This window comes from Crocodylus siamensis, chromosome 7, assembly GCF_052110815.1.
Source record: "Crocodylus siamensis isolate JL-2025a chromosome 7, ASM5211081v1, whole genome shotgun sequence".
Taxonomy (NCBI): domain Eukaryota; kingdom Metazoa; phylum Chordata; order Crocodylia; family Crocodylidae; genus Crocodylus; species Crocodylus siamensis.
Window position 1 is genome coordinate 16,632,652 of NC_143401.1, and position 21,329 is coordinate 16,653,980.

At 46.4% G+C, this 21,329-nt stretch overlaps 1 protein-coding gene across 1 annotated transcript; it reads left to right on the top strand.

The window, feature by feature from the left end:
• The first annotated feature begins 384 nt into the window (after window positions 1-384).
• On the top strand, window positions 385-21,298 carry THEMIS2 (thymocyte selection associated family member 2). Its single transcript, XM_090057748.1, has 6 exons — window positions 385-508; window positions 12,076-12,216; window positions 13,003-13,410; window positions 14,985-16,039; window positions 16,594-16,759; window positions 19,305-21,298. The coding sequence occupies exons 1-6, from the start codon at window positions 415-417 to the stop codon at window positions 19,400-19,402; spliced, it is 1,962 nt and encodes a 653-aa protein (XP_089913874.1). The 5' UTR covers window positions 385-414; the 3' UTR covers window positions 19,403-21,298.
• The last annotated feature ends 31 nt before the right edge of the window (window positions 21,299-21,329 follow it).

The following is a 21,329-nucleotide window of genomic DNA, read 5'->3' on the forward strand; positions in this document are numbered from 1 at the left end:
CGCCACACCCCCACCTTTCCTCCCTGTCCTGTTCCTCCTGTACAGCCTATAGCCCTTGATATTGAACTCTTGATCCCAGAGTTTACACAGCAAAGCCCCTCCATGCTGAAAGGCAGTATTAACACAGAAGGGGTGAGGGCTATGCTTTCAGGGGGTAATATTTGGAGAGAAATAATAGACAATATCCTGTTCAAACTGTTTTTTTAAATTATTTTTGTGCCTGAGGACAGCAAACCTTAGGTCAGTGAAGGAGTGTCTAGGAAGCTTAAAGTGCTCTATCAGATGACCATCTGCAGCACTAGCCTATGGGGTGGGAAGTTATGTCAGGCAAAAGCAGAAGTGAAAGACATAAAGCAGCTCAGTCTCCTCTTGCACACACGGCAGAGCACCAGGAAGGACTCCAAGCCTGCAGCTATGGAGCCTCTCTCTTTCCAGAAGTACATCTCCTCCCTGGATCCTGCATCGCTGCCCCGGGTTGTGAAGATTTGCTCTGGAGTGTACTTTCAAGGTGAGTGCCCTCGTCATTACTGGCCACAGAGATAGAGGACCATCTATAGAGCTATGAAAACCTACAGAAGTGTAGGGAAAGAAGGAAGTTCCTGCTGCCACTTCAGTCTAGCTTGCCCTAGCCTCTTTTCATTTCACACTAACCACCCAGAGCTCTTGGGTGGCAAACACCAATGGGCCTACAATTCTCCACCTCCGTGCAGCACCAGTGGGGGATGGCACCACTCAGTGGGGACAACACTTTCTGCTATGTTATTGTCAGCTGAGCCCAGATGAGTGTAAGGGCAGCTTGTGGAGTAGGACAGCAATATGACTGTTGACCCTATAATGGTAATACTTATGACATGGGTTCTTCTACTCAGCAAACTCTAATTAAGAAGTAAAAATAGGGAAGTTAAAATCTAAAAAGATTAAGAACTTAACCCCCTGTTCCAGACAGAGTTCTTACCCCTAAAGGGGAAAAGTGTCAGAGACTTGCTGAAGTCCAAAGGGACTCTCTCATCGCTATTGATTTTACAGAAGGTGCTCAGCAATGTGCAAATACATGACGACTAAGAGAGAAGGAAAATAAGACATTCACTATTATGTAGCTCTGGGTTCCGTAAAAGCAGACTCCAATATGACAATAGGGACTGGACCTTGCACTTTGGTTTACAGCAGGGAAGCAGTCCACAGAGTCACCGGATCCAACAACCCAAGAGGCTTTTATGGCATCTGGTGGCAGGAGGTCTTTGGGTGCTCCCAGGGTGCTGCTGTGGGGAAAAGTGGTGGCAATAGATGGGTCCTATTACCCACCTGTCCACCCACCTCTGACCTGAGCTAGGTCACTCTGGCCTGCAGCCTAAAAAAGGTTGTTGACCACTGGTCTCCAGCTCCACACTCCTTGGTAAATAATTCCCTAAGGTAAAACTTGGGTTGGAGAGAGCGAGGCAGACTTGAGCTAATTTTTCATTACCAGATACGTGCTATGAAAAAATGGAGTTAATATTCAGAGTGTGTAACTATTTGAAATGCGTAATGGTACTCTGCTCTGTAGGAACCCCATGCATTCGTGGTACTGATGAAGTTTAATGCTTAAAGATTAATACTGACTGGATTATTATATCTAAGGCATTACTGGGTTTGGTACTCTAAGTTAAACTAGTTTTTAATAACATTGTTTTTTCTTTCCATTTGGGTTTCTAACTGTATTTCCATATCTTATTAGGTTTGGATTTTTTTTTTAATTTAATTTTCACTATGCATTTCCTCCATTTGTTACACTCTGGCAATGCAAACTGACTAGAAAAAAGGTTTTATTTATTATAATCAAAACATTTTAGGCAGTTAAAAACTTCAACCAAACCCTGAACATAGCACACACTACTTGCCAGCTGAGGTCTAACCAGGACCATGTGAAGTGGTACCATCTTTTCCTGTGTCTTGCATACAATAGTTCCATTAATGTAGCCAAAAATCAGAGAATCATTGAAAGTTAGGTCTGGAAGGGACCTCAGGAGGTCATCTAGTCCAACCCCCTGTTCAAAGCAGGACCATCCCCATCTAGATCATCTGAGCTAAAGCTTTGTCTAGCTGGGTTTTGAAAACCCCCAAGGATGGTTACCCACTTCTCTGGGTAACCTGTTCCAGTGCTTTACTATCCTCCTGGGGATAAAATTCTTCCTAATATCTAACCTAAACTTTCCTTTCTGCAACTTGAGACCATTGCTCCTTGTTCTGTCATCCGTCACCACTAAGAATAGCCTACCTCCATCCTCTTTCAAACCAGCCTTCTGCAGTTTACTTTTGAGAATGGTATGTGGGGCTGTGTCAAAAGCCTTACTAATGTTCAGATATATTATGTTCACTGGGTTCCTCTTGCCCACCATACTTGTTACTCTGTCAAAGAAGGAAATCAAGTTGATTTGGTGTTGATTTGGTGTTATTTGCCAAATCCATGTTGCCAAATCCATGTTGGCAAATTCATAACTGCTTTATCTTCCAATTATTTATGAATTAACTGTTTCATAATTTGTTCTCAAAAGTATCAAAGTCAGATGAGCCATTTATAATCCCCAAATCTTCCTTTCCCCCCTTTTTAAAGATGGGCACTATGTTAGCTCTTTCCCATGTTGTCTGGGATCTTGCCTATCATCCAAGTCTTTACGAATATTTTGCATGGTTTTGCCAGTGACTCCAAAACTACTTGAGCTAGTTCCTTCAACAATTACAGTTAAATTCTGTCAGGCCCTGGCTAACTAAATTAATTCAAATAAGTAAAAAAATTATCTGATATGCTCTTTAGGTATCATGGTCCACATCCCTTCCCATTCCTGGTTCATACAGTTGCAACCGATTGAAGCAAAGCAGTCATTGAGCAGATTCACCTTATTTAGCATCTTCCTTTTAATAGCTCATTTGCTCTGCGGAGCAATAGACCAGCAGTTTTTCTTTTCCATCTGATTAATTTTAGATCCCCTTCTTGTTCTCTTCAACATCTATTGCCAGTTGTAACTTATTTCTCACCTTTACATTTGTGTTTGTTTCCTCTACATGTATGGGCTTTTCCTTTCTATATTGTCTTAGGGACAAACCCTTTCTTCTGTTTCCTGTGTGTTTCTCGAGGGTCTGGTGATTTTCAGAGCTGAGAAACTCTGTATACAACTTTTTCAGCTTCTTGTGGCCTGTGGTGGGACTATTTCTGACCAGTTTTGAACTGAAGACTACTTGTATCTACAGCAAACATAATAAGTACTGCAAAATAAAAGTGCCCTGCTGCAAATGTACCTTTTAGTACTAACCCACTGTGTATTTACTGGCCATAGAATTTTATCAAACTCCCTCATGTCGAACCAAATAACATTTATTTAAATATAACAGACTGAAGAAAGGGACCAAATTTTAATCTGAAAATAGAAAAAAGGAATACTTCACTTCCCATAGCAATTTATTTGGAGATAGATTATGTTCAGTGATATAAAGCTGTGCCTAATTTTTAATTCAAATTTGTCTGGATTCAGTTTCCAGCTATTGGCTCATGTTCCACTTCTGTTAGATTAAAGAGGCCTTTGGTAAATGTGATTTTTTTTTTCCCTGCAAAAGCCACCTCTTAATCTTTGTGTGAATAATCAAAATAGGAGACAAGGGTTTTTGTGGGTGATATCTTTAACTGGATTAATCGCATGGCTGGGAAAAACTTAGATAAGATTTCAAATACAATGAATTCTTCTTCTTCAAGAGACCTAAGGAAGAATGCATTTGAAAGCATGTCTAAGTCTATCCCAGGCATGCAGCTAGTTCAATAAATGAAATCATTCGTAAAAACCTTGCCTTTTGTATATTTACTGGACCATCGCGGCTACAAACATCATTCCAACACTATCAAACAGGAGCACCTGAAAGTCTCTCACAAGTGGTTTTCTGCAACTTCTCCAATTTTACAACAGCCTTTTCAAAATGTGTGCAGCAGGGCTGGGTGCAGTATTCCAGTATTGGCCTCACTGATGCCATATCCAATGGTAAAGTCACCCCTTACTCCTCACTGCTCCTCTGCTTATACACTCCCGGGTATTGAATACATTAAATGCAATGATCATCACAGACTTTCTAGTTTTTTTCACATTTACCTACCCACCAACTTCTTGTCCAGTGATTATTTCGTTATTATCTGACTGAGTAAGGTCCAAAATATCTTTTGTTTTGCAAAATGATCACTGTAGGTGGGTGGGTCCCAGGACGACTTGCTGACTTGCTCCCCCACTTTGGAATCTCCCTTTTTACTTTCCTGCCACACCTTCATGTTTCAATAGTTTGGAAAGAGAAAAGGAAAGTGAAGGTTATTCATGATCAGTGGTATGATGTGAGGGTAGTGCTTTTCTTCACAGGGCTCCTCCTCCCCTATACCCTGCACCTTTGCACTCCCAGATGGATCCTGGTTATAGATTTATCACTTCCACCTGAACTCCAAATCTTCAGGCTCATCTTACCAGTCCCAAAGGGGACTTATCGTTGGAAATCCTTATCTTTCACCATACTTGGCGGGTGGAGGGGGAAGGGCTTTTTCTTAATTTAAGGCTCCCCTTCCCATTTTCTATAATGGAGCATCCCCCATGAGTCCTTAGGTAACCAGCTGTCAAGTACCAGCCTATTTAACTCAATCAATTATCATTTCTACCTTCTCTTACTCTTTCTAGGGCTTGTCAACTCATTGACTTATCAACTATCTATGCACTTTACTACTCAATAGCCCATGCCCCACTCAGGATCTTAATTCAATTAACAATCCTCAATAATTAACTGTTTTACCACCTGCCAGTTTGCCAGTGCAGTCAGTTCTCTTCTCAGTAAGTCTTACCCCGTTGTTCACTTACCAGTCTCAACTATTCCCTCTGACTACTACTGCTGTGGGACATCCCTTACTTGGGCCCCCTCCTTGCCCCAGCTTGGGCTGTACTCTGGCTCTGGGTTCTAGCTCTGGCTCTAAGTCTGGCTCCAGCTCTGGGTTCTGGGCTCTAGCTCTGACTCCAGGTTCTGGCTCTGGGTTCCAGCTCTGGCTTCTGGCTCTGGCTTCAGGTCAGGCTCCAGCTCCAGCTCTGGGTCCTGGCTCTGGCTTCAGCTGTGGGTTCTACTTCTCCACACAGTTGGCACAGTCCTTGATTGTCCCATGTCTTTCCCTCTCCGGGGAAACTAGAGATATGCCAGTAGCCCCTTTGAGCTTCTGTCAGAAATGCCAGAATCCAGTGGGAGCCTGCTCCTATAGCACATGGCTGCCTGTCACCTGAGTTGACCTCTTCAGTCTCGGCCATCCTCCAGGTGACCAGCCATGCATCCTGGGAGCCTGTGCTGCAACCCTTGGGCCACAAGGTAAGTCCATGGGTGAGCTTTGGTCCAGCTGGCAAGTATGAACCGTAACCATATTAAGAAAAAAGGACAAGAAGCTCCAGCACTCGTCCCCAGGCAGGGAGAGGGATTTGCATCTGCCCATGACTTCTCCAGACCGGTGCAGAGAGGGAGTCCTGACAGCAATGACTCAAGTAGCAGGAGAGGCCCTGTTGGAGAGTCACCAGGCTGTAACACTAATGAATCTTCTGGCTGGGTCACCTTTACATGACTCCTATGAAAATCAGAGCTCCTCGTTCTGTGTGGGTAATCTGCCTGTCTGTGCAACTATGATTTCAGCTTCTTGCAGGCAGCCTCCATCCAAATAATCTCCATCTCAAGCCAAGGCTTATATTGCAGGGGTTTGTGTCCAGCAGAGTTAGGCTGTGATCCATCTTTGTGTACAGTGGGATCCTTGCAGATCTGAGCCTCGGAAGGCCTGGGCCTCAGAATCCTCTGATATGCAGTCCTGCAGAGCCCTCAGATCTGGGTTGGGCCTATCTCTGCACATGGTGATCTCCCATACTTTTTGCTGGCTCATGAAGGTGGGCCACCTTCTCCTTTCTGGCTGTAGCACTTTGAACAGCAGCAATTATAGCAGCAGCCCCAGCTTTGCCACTCATCTCTAAACACTCTTTGAGGAAGGAAGTGCGTTTGCAATATCCTGTTCACTGATAGCACAGACCTTTCCTCCTTCCCACGAAGCTTCAGCCCTGCCCCCGATGGCCAGAGAAGCTCCCTTCTGTTTACCGAAGGGTGTTCCTCCCTCTTCTATCAGGACTACACATCCCTGTTGGGCTTCTTCCCTCCCAGTTGGAGTAATGGTGTTGATGATAGATGTATATGTAGTGATCACTGCATTCAATAAACACAGGTATACATGAATGAGAAGAATTAAACAACAGCTTTTAACTGTGGAGCAGTAGGCAGCCTCTGCAAAATCTTTGTTTCTCTCTGACTGACTCCTAGCTTCTCACTACATCTCACAGTTCGTGACTCCCTCTGTCTCCTGTTAGGGAGCATTTCTTCATGATTACTTCTATCATTACATCTTCCCTGTTAACAGTAACTACAAAATCAACACAAAAATCAATATTCATCTACAGAGGAAAGGCACTTCACTCCAGAGGGAGTTTTTACCACTCACTTTCATATTCCCCTTGATCTTCTTTTCTAGCACATTTCAGAGAGCATTTCAGGATGTTTTCTTTTCTTTTCTGACTGATGAACTATCAGGTCCAGTCTCTGATTTGTTTTTGGTGGTAAGTTTTACCTTCAAGCTTTGATAGTCTGAGTCCTAATACTGGGATATGATTGACTTGAACTTTTGACAGCTGTGCTTTTGCACATAGCAAAGTTCATTACCTACAGACTCCTGATGCTGATTTCTTCTTTTTGCCTGATAGTATTTGTATGTGCGTCTTTCCCATAGGGACGTGGTTGCTTTGTGAATTGTGGAACACTTGTTTTTTTCCTAAGAAAATTGTCCAGATTTCATAGATTTCATAGACATTAAGGCTGGAAGGGACCTCGGAAGATCATCGAGTCCAGCCCCCTGCCCAAAGGGCAGGAAGTCACCTGGGGTCATAGGATCCCAGCAAGATAGGCATTTGGGCCATGGTGTGCAAGATAATCATCAGACGGCACGGATGTTGTATCTTCTTGTACTGCACTGCAAGCACATGCTTAACTCAATTCCGTTTCTCACAAGTTGCCAGACTCAAAATTGTTGTCACCTCCCTAGGAACCACAATGGGAGTTTATTTAATCTATTTCTATATTGGATTTTAGCAGTGCATCTCCCTTTCACTGGCGTATATGTTCCCGGAGAGCCAGTTATTCTTGTTTGAGCTTGTTTGATTCACTTTTGGTCTCAATTTTAATTTTCTCTGTTCATGCTCTGGTAGCATATTAACCTGACCTTCAGTGTCCAATTTAAATTAAACCATTGTTCCTTGCACTGACAAACTCCAGGCTTGCTCATTGATTTTGCTGGATTCTACCATAAATGTATAAAATTATTCTGGTATGTTTTTAACTGTAAGCACTTAAGGTTCTTGCATATGGTATCTGCAGCACCTGGATCAATTGTTTTTCTTATTACAGTTAAAATAGGGCATTGTAAATGCAAGCCAATGTTTGGGGCCATACTGCCTTCCAAATTTGGTACACATCTGCTTGTTTGCTTTCTCTCTTTCAGCATTCTCCTTGCCAGTGAAAAATTCTGCCCTTTGAGGTAGCTTCTTAACAGGGGAAAATTCCACCCAATGAGATGGCTTTTTCTGGCCACATTCTTCTGTCCCCAGTGCATGGATGACTACTGTTGATGCATTCAACTCTGAAGCCTGGGCCTTCACAGTTTCTGCTGCCTTTTCATAGGTGGTGGAAGGGGGAAGCTAACAGGGCGTAGCTCACCCCCCACTCCCCCCCCCCCGCCAAATTGGGGCAGCAGTAGGGCCACAAGGCAGCCCAGCCACGGGCTTCCAGTGGCTGCAGCGGCGGTGGGGAGGGCATGGGACTGAGCTGTGAGTGGCTTATCCAGAGGGCACAGCTCCTGCTGCTATGTGCACCTGGGGAAGCATGGGAGGTGTGTGCCCCTGGATCTGCATGGGGGAGTGTGTGCTGCTGCTGTGGGCTGGGGCCGGGCTGGTGTTGGGCTCTTCCCAGTGCGGGTGGGTTGGGCTATGCTGCCCTTAGGGCAGGAGGCAGCACTGGAAAGGGGCTATGGGGGTGGGGGCTGCAGGCAGCCACAATCCCTCCTCCCAGTGCTGCTGCCATCCACCCCAAACACAGAGTGACCCAACCCCCCCACCAGGAAGAACCTGGCGCAGCCCTGGCCCCAGTCTGCAACAGCAGTCCACTCTTCCCCTGCTCAGATCTGAGGGTACATGCTCCCTCAAGCCTCCCGGCATGTGTGCAGTAGTGGGAGCCACCATTCCTCTCCCTACGCCAGGCACCCCCGGGACATTCACTCGTGGCTTCATCCCACACTCTACCCTGGCTGTGCAGGGCCTGCCCCAAGCCCAGCCCAAGCCCCACTCCCTCCCCTCCCATGGCCCTTTTCCCTCCCCTGCCCCTTCCCCACAGACTTACCTGCTGGGGGAGTGCGTGCGTGCGCACGCATGGTCAGCCTCCAAATAATTTTGTCTCCCTCTGCCTATGTGCCTTATACACTTGGATTGTCTTTTCTACGAGTAAGTCTCCTTCACACAATAAGATTTCTTGCAATGCCTCAAGAAAACACTCCCATCTCTAATCAGAGATTTGGTCAAGTTTCCAAGAGCACAGTTCTTACTCAGTCTCATTAGTTCACTAACATGCAGATCTATATTTTGTTCTGCTGTTTGTCTGCGTGTAAAAAATCTGTCTTTCAAGGAGGACCCTAAATTTGGACAATATTTACTTAATTTCATATTTTGACCTTTTTGAGGGTAAAAGTGTTATAAAGTCAGGGGTTCCTCCTTCATAGTATGCCAGAAGACTGAGGGTTTGACTATCATTTTTATCTTCTCCCCCTGTGGCTGCCAGGTAACACTCAAACCTTACTATGAATGCCCTCCAGTTCTATGCTGTATTGCCTAACATAAAAAGGGCAGGTGGAGGTTGCAAAACTTTCATGACTAAATGCCCTTTTACTTAGACTATAAACGTACAGGAAGATCATTTATAGAAGACTGTAGCAGGGCGCTGAAGTGTGCCTGCTCATTTAAGGAACCAGCAGCCTGAAAGGAGGCTAATAAGAGACTCATCTGACCCAAAGAGGGCTCAGACTGGAGCTATGTAAGCCCAGAGCCTGAGCTGGTCTCTCCCTGGCAGCCACAAGATGAGGAGCTCCTGGCAGCAGGGACCCTGAAAGGACTGGAGTTGATATAAACAATCCTGAAGGCCTGGGAGCAGAGGCAAGTCCCCAGCCAGAAGAAGTCAAGGTTTTATAGGCAGGTGGTGTTTGTTTTATTCTGAACCCACAGAGGAGTCCAGGAGCCCAAAGAAGGGGCGGTGTGCAGGACCAGGGGTCCAGGAGCCCAGAGGCGGGGTGGTGTGCAGGACCAGAGGGGGCTGTATAGGAGATCAGGGGAGCCTGAAGGCTTAAGGGGTGCAGAGTGTATAAATAAGCAACATCACAGAGAGAGAACACTTGCAAGGCTTGGGGTGTGGTGTAGGGGAGGTACAGAGCCAACCAGTAAGCCCTTAAGGTGACAGGTGCCCAGCAAAAGTGCAGACAGACTGAGAAGGCCTACTAGCCTGAGGGCGCAGGATGGTGACTAAGGGGACCTAGGAGAGGCCCAGTTGTGATCAGCATAGGATCAGGTGCACTAAGAGCCCACGAGCAGCCTCCCCTATATAACCTTATAATAAGTATATAAGGGGTGTACATTCGGATCTGGGGGAATGCCTGTTCACCAGAGCACCCCAAGGGATGACAAGGTTGAATGGTCACAAATTCCTCTAAGACAGTTTCAGGCTGGACATAAGGAAAAAATTCTTTCCTGTCCGAGCCCCCAGGGCCTGGAATAGACTGCCTCCAGAGGTGGTGTAGGCACCTATTCTGGACTTCTTTAAGAAACATTTGGATTTTTGTCTTGCTGGGATCCTTTGACCCCAGCTGACTTCCTGCCCTTGGGACAGGGGACTGGACTCGATGATCTTCTGAAGTCACTTCCAGGACTAATGTCTATGACATCTATGAAATCTATGAAACCTTCAATAAGAGCAAGGCATGGTCAGCGAGTGATCAAAAGGAAGGGCTGCAGCCGAATCCGAGCCAGAGAGAGGCCTCGTGACTACCACGGAGTGTTATGGCCACCCTGTGGCCATAGGCTGGCTACAAGGACTTTGTCCTTTCTCATGACTGCATTTCCCCAGTTTCTGTTTTCAACTTCTTTTTTTTCATTTTGAAAGTCAAATTCTTTTAAGTTCTTTCTCAGCCCCACTTCTAAAACCATCATAGTGTTCAGTAAACACAGGCATACATAAATGAGAAGAACTAAACAACACATTTTAATTGTGGAGAAGTAGGCAATCTCTGCAGACCCTGTCTCCCTCTAACTGACTCCAAGCTTCTCTCTGACTGAAGAACCATCTCACAATTCCTGATGCCCTCAGACTCCTGTTAGGAAGCATCTCTAAATTATAACTTCTATCATTACAGTATATATAGGAGTGTTCCTAACCACATCACTCTTGGGGTAGAAACTGTTTTCCAAGAGAAGTGGTGAAAGCCCCAGTGCATGGGCTGAGACAAGGAGGCTGAAGGTATGTGTGATAGCAGTAGACCCCAGCTGGGACATTCCCAAGACCCCCCCCCCCCACCAACCTGGTTCCTCAACCATACTCTACTTCCAGAAATATACCAGTGAGACTTCACCAGGCTTATGCCCAGCATCCAGTTTCAAGCATGGCAGAAACCAAGGTCTCAAGAGTGACTGTGAGGGCAACTTCTGGAACATCTTCACCAGTAGAGTACAATTCCATGTGCCACAAAAAAGTGGGAGGAAGTAGATGGAGTCCACTCAGGAATGGCCTGACTGGGCCATACTGGGTAGTGGTGTAGACTAGGGCTGTGAGAAGCTTTGGGTGGTGATTTGATTCAGAGGAGATTTGGCCCAATTCAGTGGCCAAATCTCTTAATCTGAATTGAATCAGGGGACCAGATTAGAGGTCTGTATGGATTCAAAGCTCTCCAAACCTTCAGAAAAGATTTGGAGAGCTCTGACGATTCAGACAGTCCCTGGTGGCTGCAGCAGGCAGATGCAGCTGACTCCGAGCTGGTAAGTACTAGGGGTGGCGGAGGGGGGCTGGGAGAGGAGAGGGAGGACCATGGGGGGACCCCTGCCAGCCCCCCTGATCACCCCCCTGCTCCCCCTGACCCCCACTTGCTCCCCTAGCCCCCCCAGCTCCCGGTATTTTAAAGAAAAGCCCTGGTGCTAACCAGGTGCTGCTGGGCGGGGTGGGGGCCATCCCTGCTGCTCCCCACTGCCCTACACTGCATGGGGAGGGGCTCTTCCACAAGCCCCCCAACTCCCCCCATGGGTGCCTCATCCAGGCCAGCTCCAGCCCTTTAAGAAAAAAAGGCTGAGAAAAGCCCCAGGACTCACCACTCCTGCAGCAGCCTCAGGGCTTTGGGGGCTCGTGCAGAGCCCCCAGCATGGCGCGGGGCAGTGGGGATAGCCTCCTGCTGGCCGGAGCAGTGAATCTGGGGTTTTTCAGGCGTTTTTTTCCTTAAAGGGCTGGAGGTGGCCCATGGGGGGCTGGAGGAGTGGGGGGAGGTCAAGGGGCTCATACAAAGCCCCCCATGCAGCATGGGGCAGTGGGGGACAGCAGGGTTCTCCCTCCCATCCAGCAGCACCCGGTGAGCGGGGGCTTTTCTTTTTACAAGTGCCAGGAACTGCAGCAGCCATTGCCAAGCTGGGAGAGGGGTGGAGGATGGGCCTGGCCTGGCTGATTTGGATCAGATTCAGCCGAATTGAATCAGGACAGTGATTCGAATCATTCAATAGAATCTCTGTCCCCCAAATCAGCCAAATCCAAAGCAAATACTGGCTACTTCGCACGGGCCTAGTGTAGACATACCACGTGTCAATTGCTCAAGGTCACACAGGAAGTCTGTGACAGAAGAGAGCAGGCACACTCACCCCTGCACCATCCTTCCTCTTCTTGTCCAGCTATCGCAGCTGCAGGAAGTCTTAGAAATTTCCTATCTTCCCTCTATAGGGTCTGTGTACGAGATCTCAGGCAGTGAATGCTGCCTGTCAACAGGAGACCTGCTGAAAATTGTTGCTGTTCAACTGCAGAAGGTCACCTGTGACAATGTGGAGACTGGGCAGTCAATAGAGCTGCCGCTGAACTTCACAGGTAACACAAGACTGCTGACTGCATCCTGCACACGTCCAGCCTTATGCAGATATACAGTGTACTCACAGAAACCATACTCCCTACACAATCCTAGTTTCACAGATCCTCTGCACACACTCATACCCCCAGAGTATACATGTGTTCCACCTACAACAGCCTCCACACACACACATACACTGCTGCACACAACTAACCTTCCTACCCATCCAGCCTCTCGTGTTCACTCTGTCCACCACATACATGCAAACATATACAGGCACACAGAGTGTGCCACATGCACTGTGCCCACCACCAACAGTCTCTGAACACATGCCCATATACAATCGCACATGAGCACTCAGATCACCACAAACACACCAACCACATACATGCATGCCCCCTGCTTTATCTATGGCAGGTTAGGGTGTTATACCCTGTGGTTGTGTCAGGGTTGACAGTAGTTCTACTAATAGGTTAGATAATGGATTTGTATAAGATGGTTTGGATAGGGATTATCCTGCTTCAGGCAGAGGGTTGGAGTAGATGGCCCTTGAAAGTCTCCTCAGCCCTACTTGTCTATCATTATATAACTTGCATGCCACCTACCACAAACAGGTCACACACTTGCACCCTTTCTTTTGCATCCTGCAGAGGTGGGTGTTGCTAACTGCAAGTTTCTTTTGCCAATGTGGGTGACAAACAGGGTCAACAATTTCTCATTTAAGTTCTGCTGCTAGCTGTGTCTCACTTGGCCCCTCATTCTCAGGGGACTCGCCAATCAGAAGGTCTCTTGTGCTCTCCCTGCAGGTCATTTCAACCTCAGCCCAGACGAGTCTTTTACAAGCCTGGAGGAGTTTGCCAAAACCAAACCAGCTGAGCTCCAGGCGATGCCATGCTACTTCAGCTCTGCAGCTGACTTGAGCATAGATGGGCAAATCATTCCAAAGGGCCAGTCTATTTCCTTGACATCAGTGACTACCCATGAGGGCAGCAAGTATGCTTCTTGCACAACCAATGGGCCCAGTGGGCACCATTCTTTCTGGTTGCCTTTCTCCTTTAGGGGCTTATTCTATCTGTGCAGGGGGCAGCACCACTACACATTGAGCCAGGCATTGCAAGCAAAAGAGCTGTGGGGCCAGCACCTGAAGTGCTCCAGACTTGGCACACACACCTTCCTCCTTTGCCCAGAGTATGAAGTGCAGGCAATAATGCACAGTGAGTACAGGCCTGGCTGTCCCTGGGAGCCCTCCAACATTTTTTGTCAAGGGACCTATGGGTGTCTGTCTGCTGGGTAGGTTCTGGCATGGGTGCCCCTGTGTCTGCATATATGTATGCGTGCATATGTGTGTGTGCATATATGCCTACCTCAGTGTCTGTATACCTATCCCCATCTTAACATCTCTGAGCAAGTCTGGTGAGTATGGATGTTCTGGTATCCTTAGCTTTCTGTACGTGCATATGTGTATCTCTTAGTTTTGGGGGTAGTGCCTTGGTATGTGTGGCCATCTTGGGTCTGATGTTTAAGTTCTGGTTTCTCTGTCTTTGTGTGTCCCACTATTTCTGTGAGACTTTGGTGCACGTTGTGAGTGGGTATTGTCTCTATCAGCCCATTTATATGTCAAAGATGTGTGCACATGCGTACGCAAGTCTATAGCCTACTATATTTGTGTGCATTTTGTATATCTGTCAGTACATTTGAATCCCTGTGTGTGGGAACATGTGACACTGTCTGTATGAGTTTGGGATACAAGGGGGAATAACTTTCCTTTTATTTCACTGAACTGAGTGTATTTAAACCATTAATTTAACCTCGTAAATAATCCATAACAGACTATCAGTCAGGGGTTAGTCGGGAAAAAGGTGGCAGTATTCTTCCAAGCTCTGCCCACAGTATAAACCCTGCCTATGACATATGCCCTGAGAACATGTCACCGCTCATGGTAGGTTGTGCAGATGATCAGAATATGATGTTGCTGCCTGTGGACACCTTGGGGCTCCCTGGGACTGGCAAATTTTAATGCATCTTTGAGCTGCGTTGGGCCCTGTAGCAGATCTGGGGATTTGCTTAGCTCAAACACAGTTTTTTGGGGTTCAAGTACTATCTTTTCTCAGCTTATTAACTTCCCCAGGGCAAACTCCTTCCTGACAGGAGTCAACATAAGCAATTCAGTCATAAACCCAATGTGTATACTACACACTTCTCCCAGACCTAAAGAGAGTCCTCAGGCATGGTTCTGCTGCCATTTACCCACTCTCCCCCTTGTCCCTCCAGCCACAGGAAAGCTCACTTATAGTCTCTTGGCTGCACTCACAGTCCTCTGGGAGAGAGGCAGTCTTAGTGTGATCCCTGGGCTTCTCCATGAGCTGACCCACTGACTCTAGTTATCTGCCGCAGTTGGTCCCTTTCCCTAGGCAGTTTGTAATTAGGTTTTCCTGCATGTAGCTAGGCTAATCCTCCTAGCAAGCCTGCAATCAGTTGCTTGCCAGGTGCAGCTGGCTGTAGCCTCTGAAAGCCTGCAGGCTGCTACAAGCCCCCTGAAACTCCACAGCCTGTTACAGGCCCCTTCTTATTTAGGATGAAATGAGTGGTAGCAAATCCTAAATGCTGCCCTCATGTGCCATGTGTATTGTCACTGACAGTGAACTGTACAGATCTGGGATCAAGCTTCCCCTCAGTGCCTAAAGTGATAGAAAAAAGTGCCCACCTTACTGTCCTGGGATCCTTTTGACATTAGCATGTGTGGAAGGGTGGGACCTTGGCTCCACTAATGTGCATGTGCCCCCTGCAGTGCGGAAGGACGTGGTGAAAATTCCCTCCTCCCTGGAAGTGGATGTGGAGGATGTCACAGAGGAGTCCCAGCACATCCACTTTATTAAGCCACTGATGCTGAGTGAGGTGCTGAAGTTGCAGGACATCTATCCTTTGCAGGCTGAGATTCTGGATGGGCCTAATTACCCCCTCATCTTTGAGAATGACTGGATTGCCCGCTTGCATAAAGGACAGAGGATCCAAATCCACAATAAGGTCTGTACTTGGAGGATTCTGGCATCCTCCAGGAAGGGGTCCAAGCACTTCCTGCTCTCCAGCACCTACCAAGGCCGGTTCCGGAAACGCCCCAGGGAGTTCCCTACTGTCTATGACTTGGCAATGAGCCAGGGATCAAGCAAGCGCCTGCGTGTAGTAGTTACTAGAGACTGTGAAAGCAATGAGGAGAACCTACCGTCACTCAGCGTAGGGGACCGACTGGAAGTGCTGCGCTTGGTCAAGGCCAATATGCAGAATCAGGCAGAGCACCAAGCCACTGATGTCCTTCTGTGCAGCCGGAGCAGTGGTGACGAAGATGGGGATGATGAAGAGAATGAAGAGCTTTTGCTGCCAATGTACCTGGATGGCGGCTTTGTGGAAGAGGTGGGAGACAGCAAGAAGTATACCCTTCCTGAGATAGTAGAACAGTTTCAACTGCCCTGTGAAGTCCGGATGGTAGTCAAGGACTCCTCTCTTGCCCCTGACATCCTGGGCTCCAACTCTATGCTGCGGCTAGAAGCACAGATCACCGAGACTTTCTTAGTGACCAGCTTGTGTGAGGAGCCAGATGCAAGCTTTGAAATCCCACCCCAGTGGCTGGACATGTCCGTGTTCCTCACAGAAGAGCACGTCCCAGTGCAAACCCACCTGACAGACATGTCAAAGATTCAAGTGCTGACTGAATCTTTCTACTATCAGTTGGTGAAGCTGCTGCCTAGCACTGTAGTTGCCCCGCCACGGCCCCCCAAGAGGAGCGAGTGTAAGAACAAGACAGCCCCTCAGAAACCCAGAGAAGAAAAGGTCCCTGAGAAACCAAAGGTGTAGATCAGCCTATGGCTATGTGGGCTGGGGTGGGGTAGGGGTGGGAAGAGAAGGAGGAAAGCGTGTGCATGTAAGCACATGAATGCATGGGGTGGGGGGAAGAATGTGCACAGATAAACATGTGTATAACTTGGCTTGTGTATGTGCAGGGGTGTGGGTATGTGTGTAAGTCTGCATATATAGGTAGGGCCAAGCACGAGTGCACATATACATGTTGGCTCCTGTGTGGGCATGAGCTTTTGAGTTCCTGGGGGACATGTACATGTGCATGCATGAATGATGCTTTTGTTACCTGTCCACTTTCTTGAGTGGAGGAAGAGGACTGAGCCAGAAGGTCAACACAGAGGTGGTCCTGGGGGGCTGGGGAGGAAGAGCCCCAGAAGGTCTCTCTTGCTAGTCCCACTCCACTGCCATCTTGCAGCAAAAATCTTGGGTGTTCACGGAACAAGATTTCCTCAGCCTCTTTCCCCTTGGTTTGTACTCTGTAGGCCCAGCTGCCAGCACTTGTGGCAGACTAATATCTGTTTTTGTTTACTCCTTTTTCCTTTCAGCAACCACCTCCTGGGCCCAAGCCAAAGTATGCACCACAGGAGCCTCTGAACCTCAAGCCAAGCAAGATGCAAAGTAACCCTATTGCCAGGAGCACCCCAAATGAGTATGGCACACAGCCCTGTTTGCCGAAGCCCCACATGCCCAAAAGAGTCCTGAACGATGATGGTGAGATGGTCCAGTCAGACCAACTGTTCTAGCATACTCTAGCACAGGGGGAGGCAACCTTTCCTGACTGCAGGCTTGAATGATCCACCCAGTCAGAGGCAAGAGGGTGCACTAAAACACAACACAAACCACATGAAAGACTTGGAGAATCCTGCTGCTGCTGCAGGACTTAAATTATCATTACAGCACCTGGGGTGGGGCTCCCTATCACACACAGGGAATGAAGAGCCCGTTTGCAACACTGGCAGGTTTTATGAAATTGGGAGGAATGTCAATCATGAGTGAGAACAGAGAAAAAAAGAGGGATTATCCTAATGAGGTTAGAAACGTAAGGAAGTAGAAAGCAAAACTCAGCTGGGGGAAAAATGCCTGCTAATGAATAAGAGAATACAGGCAGTCCTCGGACTTACAACACAATCGGTTCCCAAAAATTGAGTCTTTAAGTCGAAACGCTGTAACTGGGAACCAATTTTCTCATAAGAAACAATGTTATAAATGGGGGACTGGTCACCAAGGCCCGTACCCTGTTTTCACCAAAAACACCCCAGAATTTTGTACTTGGTCAATTATAGATGAGTAATATATCTACATTAATGTATTTATATTGTAAACAGAAATCGTATTGATTTGGAAGGACTTTTTTGAGGTGACTTTGCTAGACTTTTTGAAGGGCTCTTGGCTGGAGTCTTCTCAGAAGTCTTGGCTGAAGGTTTTTTTGGAGTCCTGTCTGCTTTCTTAAAGAAAGTGTCCAAGGAAGTTTGGACAGACGTTCTCCAGGGAGATGAGTGACACAACGAACTTGTTCGCTGGCATGGCGTCACATTGGATCAAACATTGTAAAGTCGAAACTGATGTCAGAAAGTTGAAATGGTGTCAATTTATAAACGTTGTAAGTGCAAAACATTGTAACGCGAAACGTTGTAAGTCAAGGACTGCCTGTATATAATAATGGTAGCATGACTAGGATGGGTAGTCTGTGGTGGTAGTTGGAGTGATGAGGACACCTGGGATGCTTGTGCTGACAGCAGCTGACAATGTCTTCCCTATAAAGTTAGCCTGGGACCTCCTCTAACCCTTGTCCTGTACCTATATAAAACCTCTCACTTAAGTGCAATGGTGTCTTTAGCCCAGGTTAGCTGGCACAGCTAGGGGTGTTAGCTAGGACATGGGGCCAATTTCAATCAGGCTGTTAACCTTCCCACCTTGCAGTGTCAACACAAGGTAGCTCACTTGCATGTTGATACTATTCCAGTGCCATCCCACAATTTCCTTGGAGGAAATAATTCTCTATTTAGTGTAAGCTTGACAGTACCATAATCATCTTTGGCAATCCCTTTCAGTCTAAGATGACTTGTCTTCCATGATTGTCCTATCTTTAAGTCTGAATATGGCTGATGACGCTGATCCAGGATCGACAGACTCTTACAGCTTGGGCACATGTTTCCACGCAGGGTGGGTGGCTCCGAATTCTTGATTTGGTCCATGACACAGTTTCTGCTGCTCCCACTTTTATGATCCTTTCGGCATAACAAAGGAGGGATAACTGCAAGGTTGGGGGCAGCTGCACTGCCTGCTTGGCCACCACTGTTGCGACTGGCAGCACAGTCCTGACTCTGTGCCATGCACCACTGTCACCTAGGGCACACTCAAGTGTTCAGTGACACCTCTGGGTTTAGACAGGCAGTAAATAAGGTTTGGGGCCAGAATGGAATGATGAATATGGAGAGAACTACCGAGTCATGACCTATTCAGTGACCACCACCTATACTATGCACTAACAGATTCCCATGGAAAATATACTCCATAGGCAAGGAGTTAAAGATTTTTCTTGTGTATGCACAATGGGTGGAATTTTCTATGGGTGTCATCTTTGACAGTTCTTAACCTTTGGGTGCTACATTCACATAGCTTTTTAAAATGAAATATAAAAGAAACTGAATTGTTGCTTTTAACATTATGAAGCAATGAAATGACAGTGGTGAAATGCCCCCTCTCCCCCCTCCTCAATATTTCTGAATTAATGCAGGGAGCACACACACCATTAGGTAAAAAAACAAACACAAAAACAAGCTGCAATCATGGGAACAAATATCATCTTTCAACATTTGAATGTATAACTGCAGGGTGCCAAAATCGATTTCCCTCCTACTAATATCATAATGCAATGGACTCCACGGTCCTGGAACTGCTTGTCACCTCCCTCCAAATGTCAGAAATGGACCACAGACAGAAGCAGGATGCCAGTCTACACTGAAGTGGTCTGATCAGACATAAATTTTGGCTTCTTTAGTAATGTGCAAGAAAACTCCTATTTCCTTTCACGCTCTTTGCTTCTGGGTTCTTTGCAGTTATTATCTTTGGCCTCACATGACAATATTATTCCTGTATATCAAGTTCTCTGAGCCTGGGGGTGTGGGGGCAGGAGATGAGATGAGAAACTAGCAGCATCTCTCCCAAAAGGTTCTTGCAGCATCAAGTCTTAGCACAAATTCCTGGACTTGGCAAAAACAGTCAAGGGACCTGAGTATTCTCTCTTTTTCTTCAGGTGGAAATTCCAGTGACAGTTCAGAGCACGACTATGAAGTAATTGAAAACGATATTAAAAAAACAATTCACAAAATGCAGAGAGCTTTTCATTGGTAAAAGCCCAGCCTCCACGAATGTGACAGGAAGCTTTCCTACTCAAAAACTACTTCCAGGTCTTAAAATTAACTAGGGTTTTCATTTGCAAAGTTTGACTGCAACCTTGGGAGTTCTAAGAGAGCCGCTGCCAGAGACAGAGACGATTACCGGTGCAGTGCAAGCAGCCTATGCCTTCCGAAACCCATCTTCTATACTAAGCAGTCATCTATTCCATTGTGCACTGAATAAGCAGTGTCCCAAGAAGGACAACCTGGAAACCTCTGCTGTATACTGGATGGAAGGCTTCTCCTCCATTGATCCCTTAGCAGGCCCAACACATCTGCTTTCAGGGTAGTCTCCTCAGGTGACTTCAGCATCTCCAAACCTTGACAAGCTCTGTGCTCACGCTGAGGAAAATACCCCTTTGTGCTGAGCAGGCAGACTGAACAAAACACTGGTCAGGAGTACGAGAGAGCAACACTGTGTTGGCCCAAGCAAGCACTGCTCTGATACACTTCAGAAGCGACAAAAGCCAAGGTACTCAAGACAGCATTACACACAAAGTTATTATCACCATCTTCACCCTTGCCCTGGACTATATACTTCTGAGACTTGCCATTACTGCTAATAGTCTTTGACAGTATTTATCCCCAATCTGCATCACTTTATAACAAGCTGCCATTACCAATATGGAAATGCATCCTCTTAACTGCAGGCACTCGTCTACAAGTTATGGGTCAGCAATAAGTAATCTGCATGGATAGCCAAGAGGCGCTTCCTAAAGGATCAGCATGATGCTCCATTGTTTGTTCATTATTGTGACAATCACCTATGCAAGGCCTAAGTTTCTAAGCCCAAGGTTAGACTAATCAATAAAGTCACTGCATTTTGGAGGTGTTGGGCAGTTATGCTCCTGTTATTATCCATGGGATTTATGGGAACTCACTCCTATAGAAAATCAGGTGCTTTATATTTAGATGCCTAGCTTTGGATCCAAGAGTCTAATTTTAGGCACTCACATTGGGAATTTAGGTCTCTAGTAATCTTCTGTAAAGAGCTGTTTCAATGGCAGCAAGCAGTTGTATGAAGTCAGACTGGGGTTTTTATCATGCTTCGCGTGCCTAAAGCTGGGACTCTCACACTTTTATGTAACTGAAAAACTGTCTTGGGTTGGTGCAGTCTAAACAAACACTGCATTTGAATGGTCTTCAATCATAAAAGGCTTTTATCTAAAATGTACTACGAGGAAAGATGGGAGTATTTTTTCCAATAGAAAACTGCTCAAGAAGTTACTAGTTTTGTATCCTTGTGCACAGCCTAAGACACAAGACCAAACACTGATCAGTAAAAATAAAGATTCCAGAGCTCCCTATTCAATAAGCATTGCCAAGTGAATGAGTCAGGAGCCCTGAGGAACGTAGTAAATATTCATATAAGTTGCAATTACACTGTGTTATACCTTATGGTTGTCATGGCTGACGCTGTAGTTTTACTAACTGGTTGGACAATGGATTTGGACAGAATCATCCCTATCCAAACCATCCTGCCTCTGGCAAGGGGTTGGACCAGATGACCTCGGAAGGTCCCTTGCAGCCCTACAATTCTACGTGATGCATGTATTAAAAAAGGGGCTGGAATAATGTTAGAGAGGCAGCCTTCACTCTGGCATTACCTAACCTTCAGTGTTACGCATGAGGGAATTCCCATTTAGCTTAATTGTCTTTATTTTAAAAAACAAAGCCAAGACCATAGAGTGCAGGATTTGATGTATAAGTGTGTTTACTCTTACTTCCTGAACATCCCTTGGGGTTCACATTTCACTTACATTTATCCTTTTACAAAGCATTTCGAGTAAAATTCTTCAGATTTTCTCCTGAAGTCAAAAAAAGTAAAAGCTTTTTTTTTTGTTCATGAAGTTCAGGGACTAATCTACTAATACATTTAATCA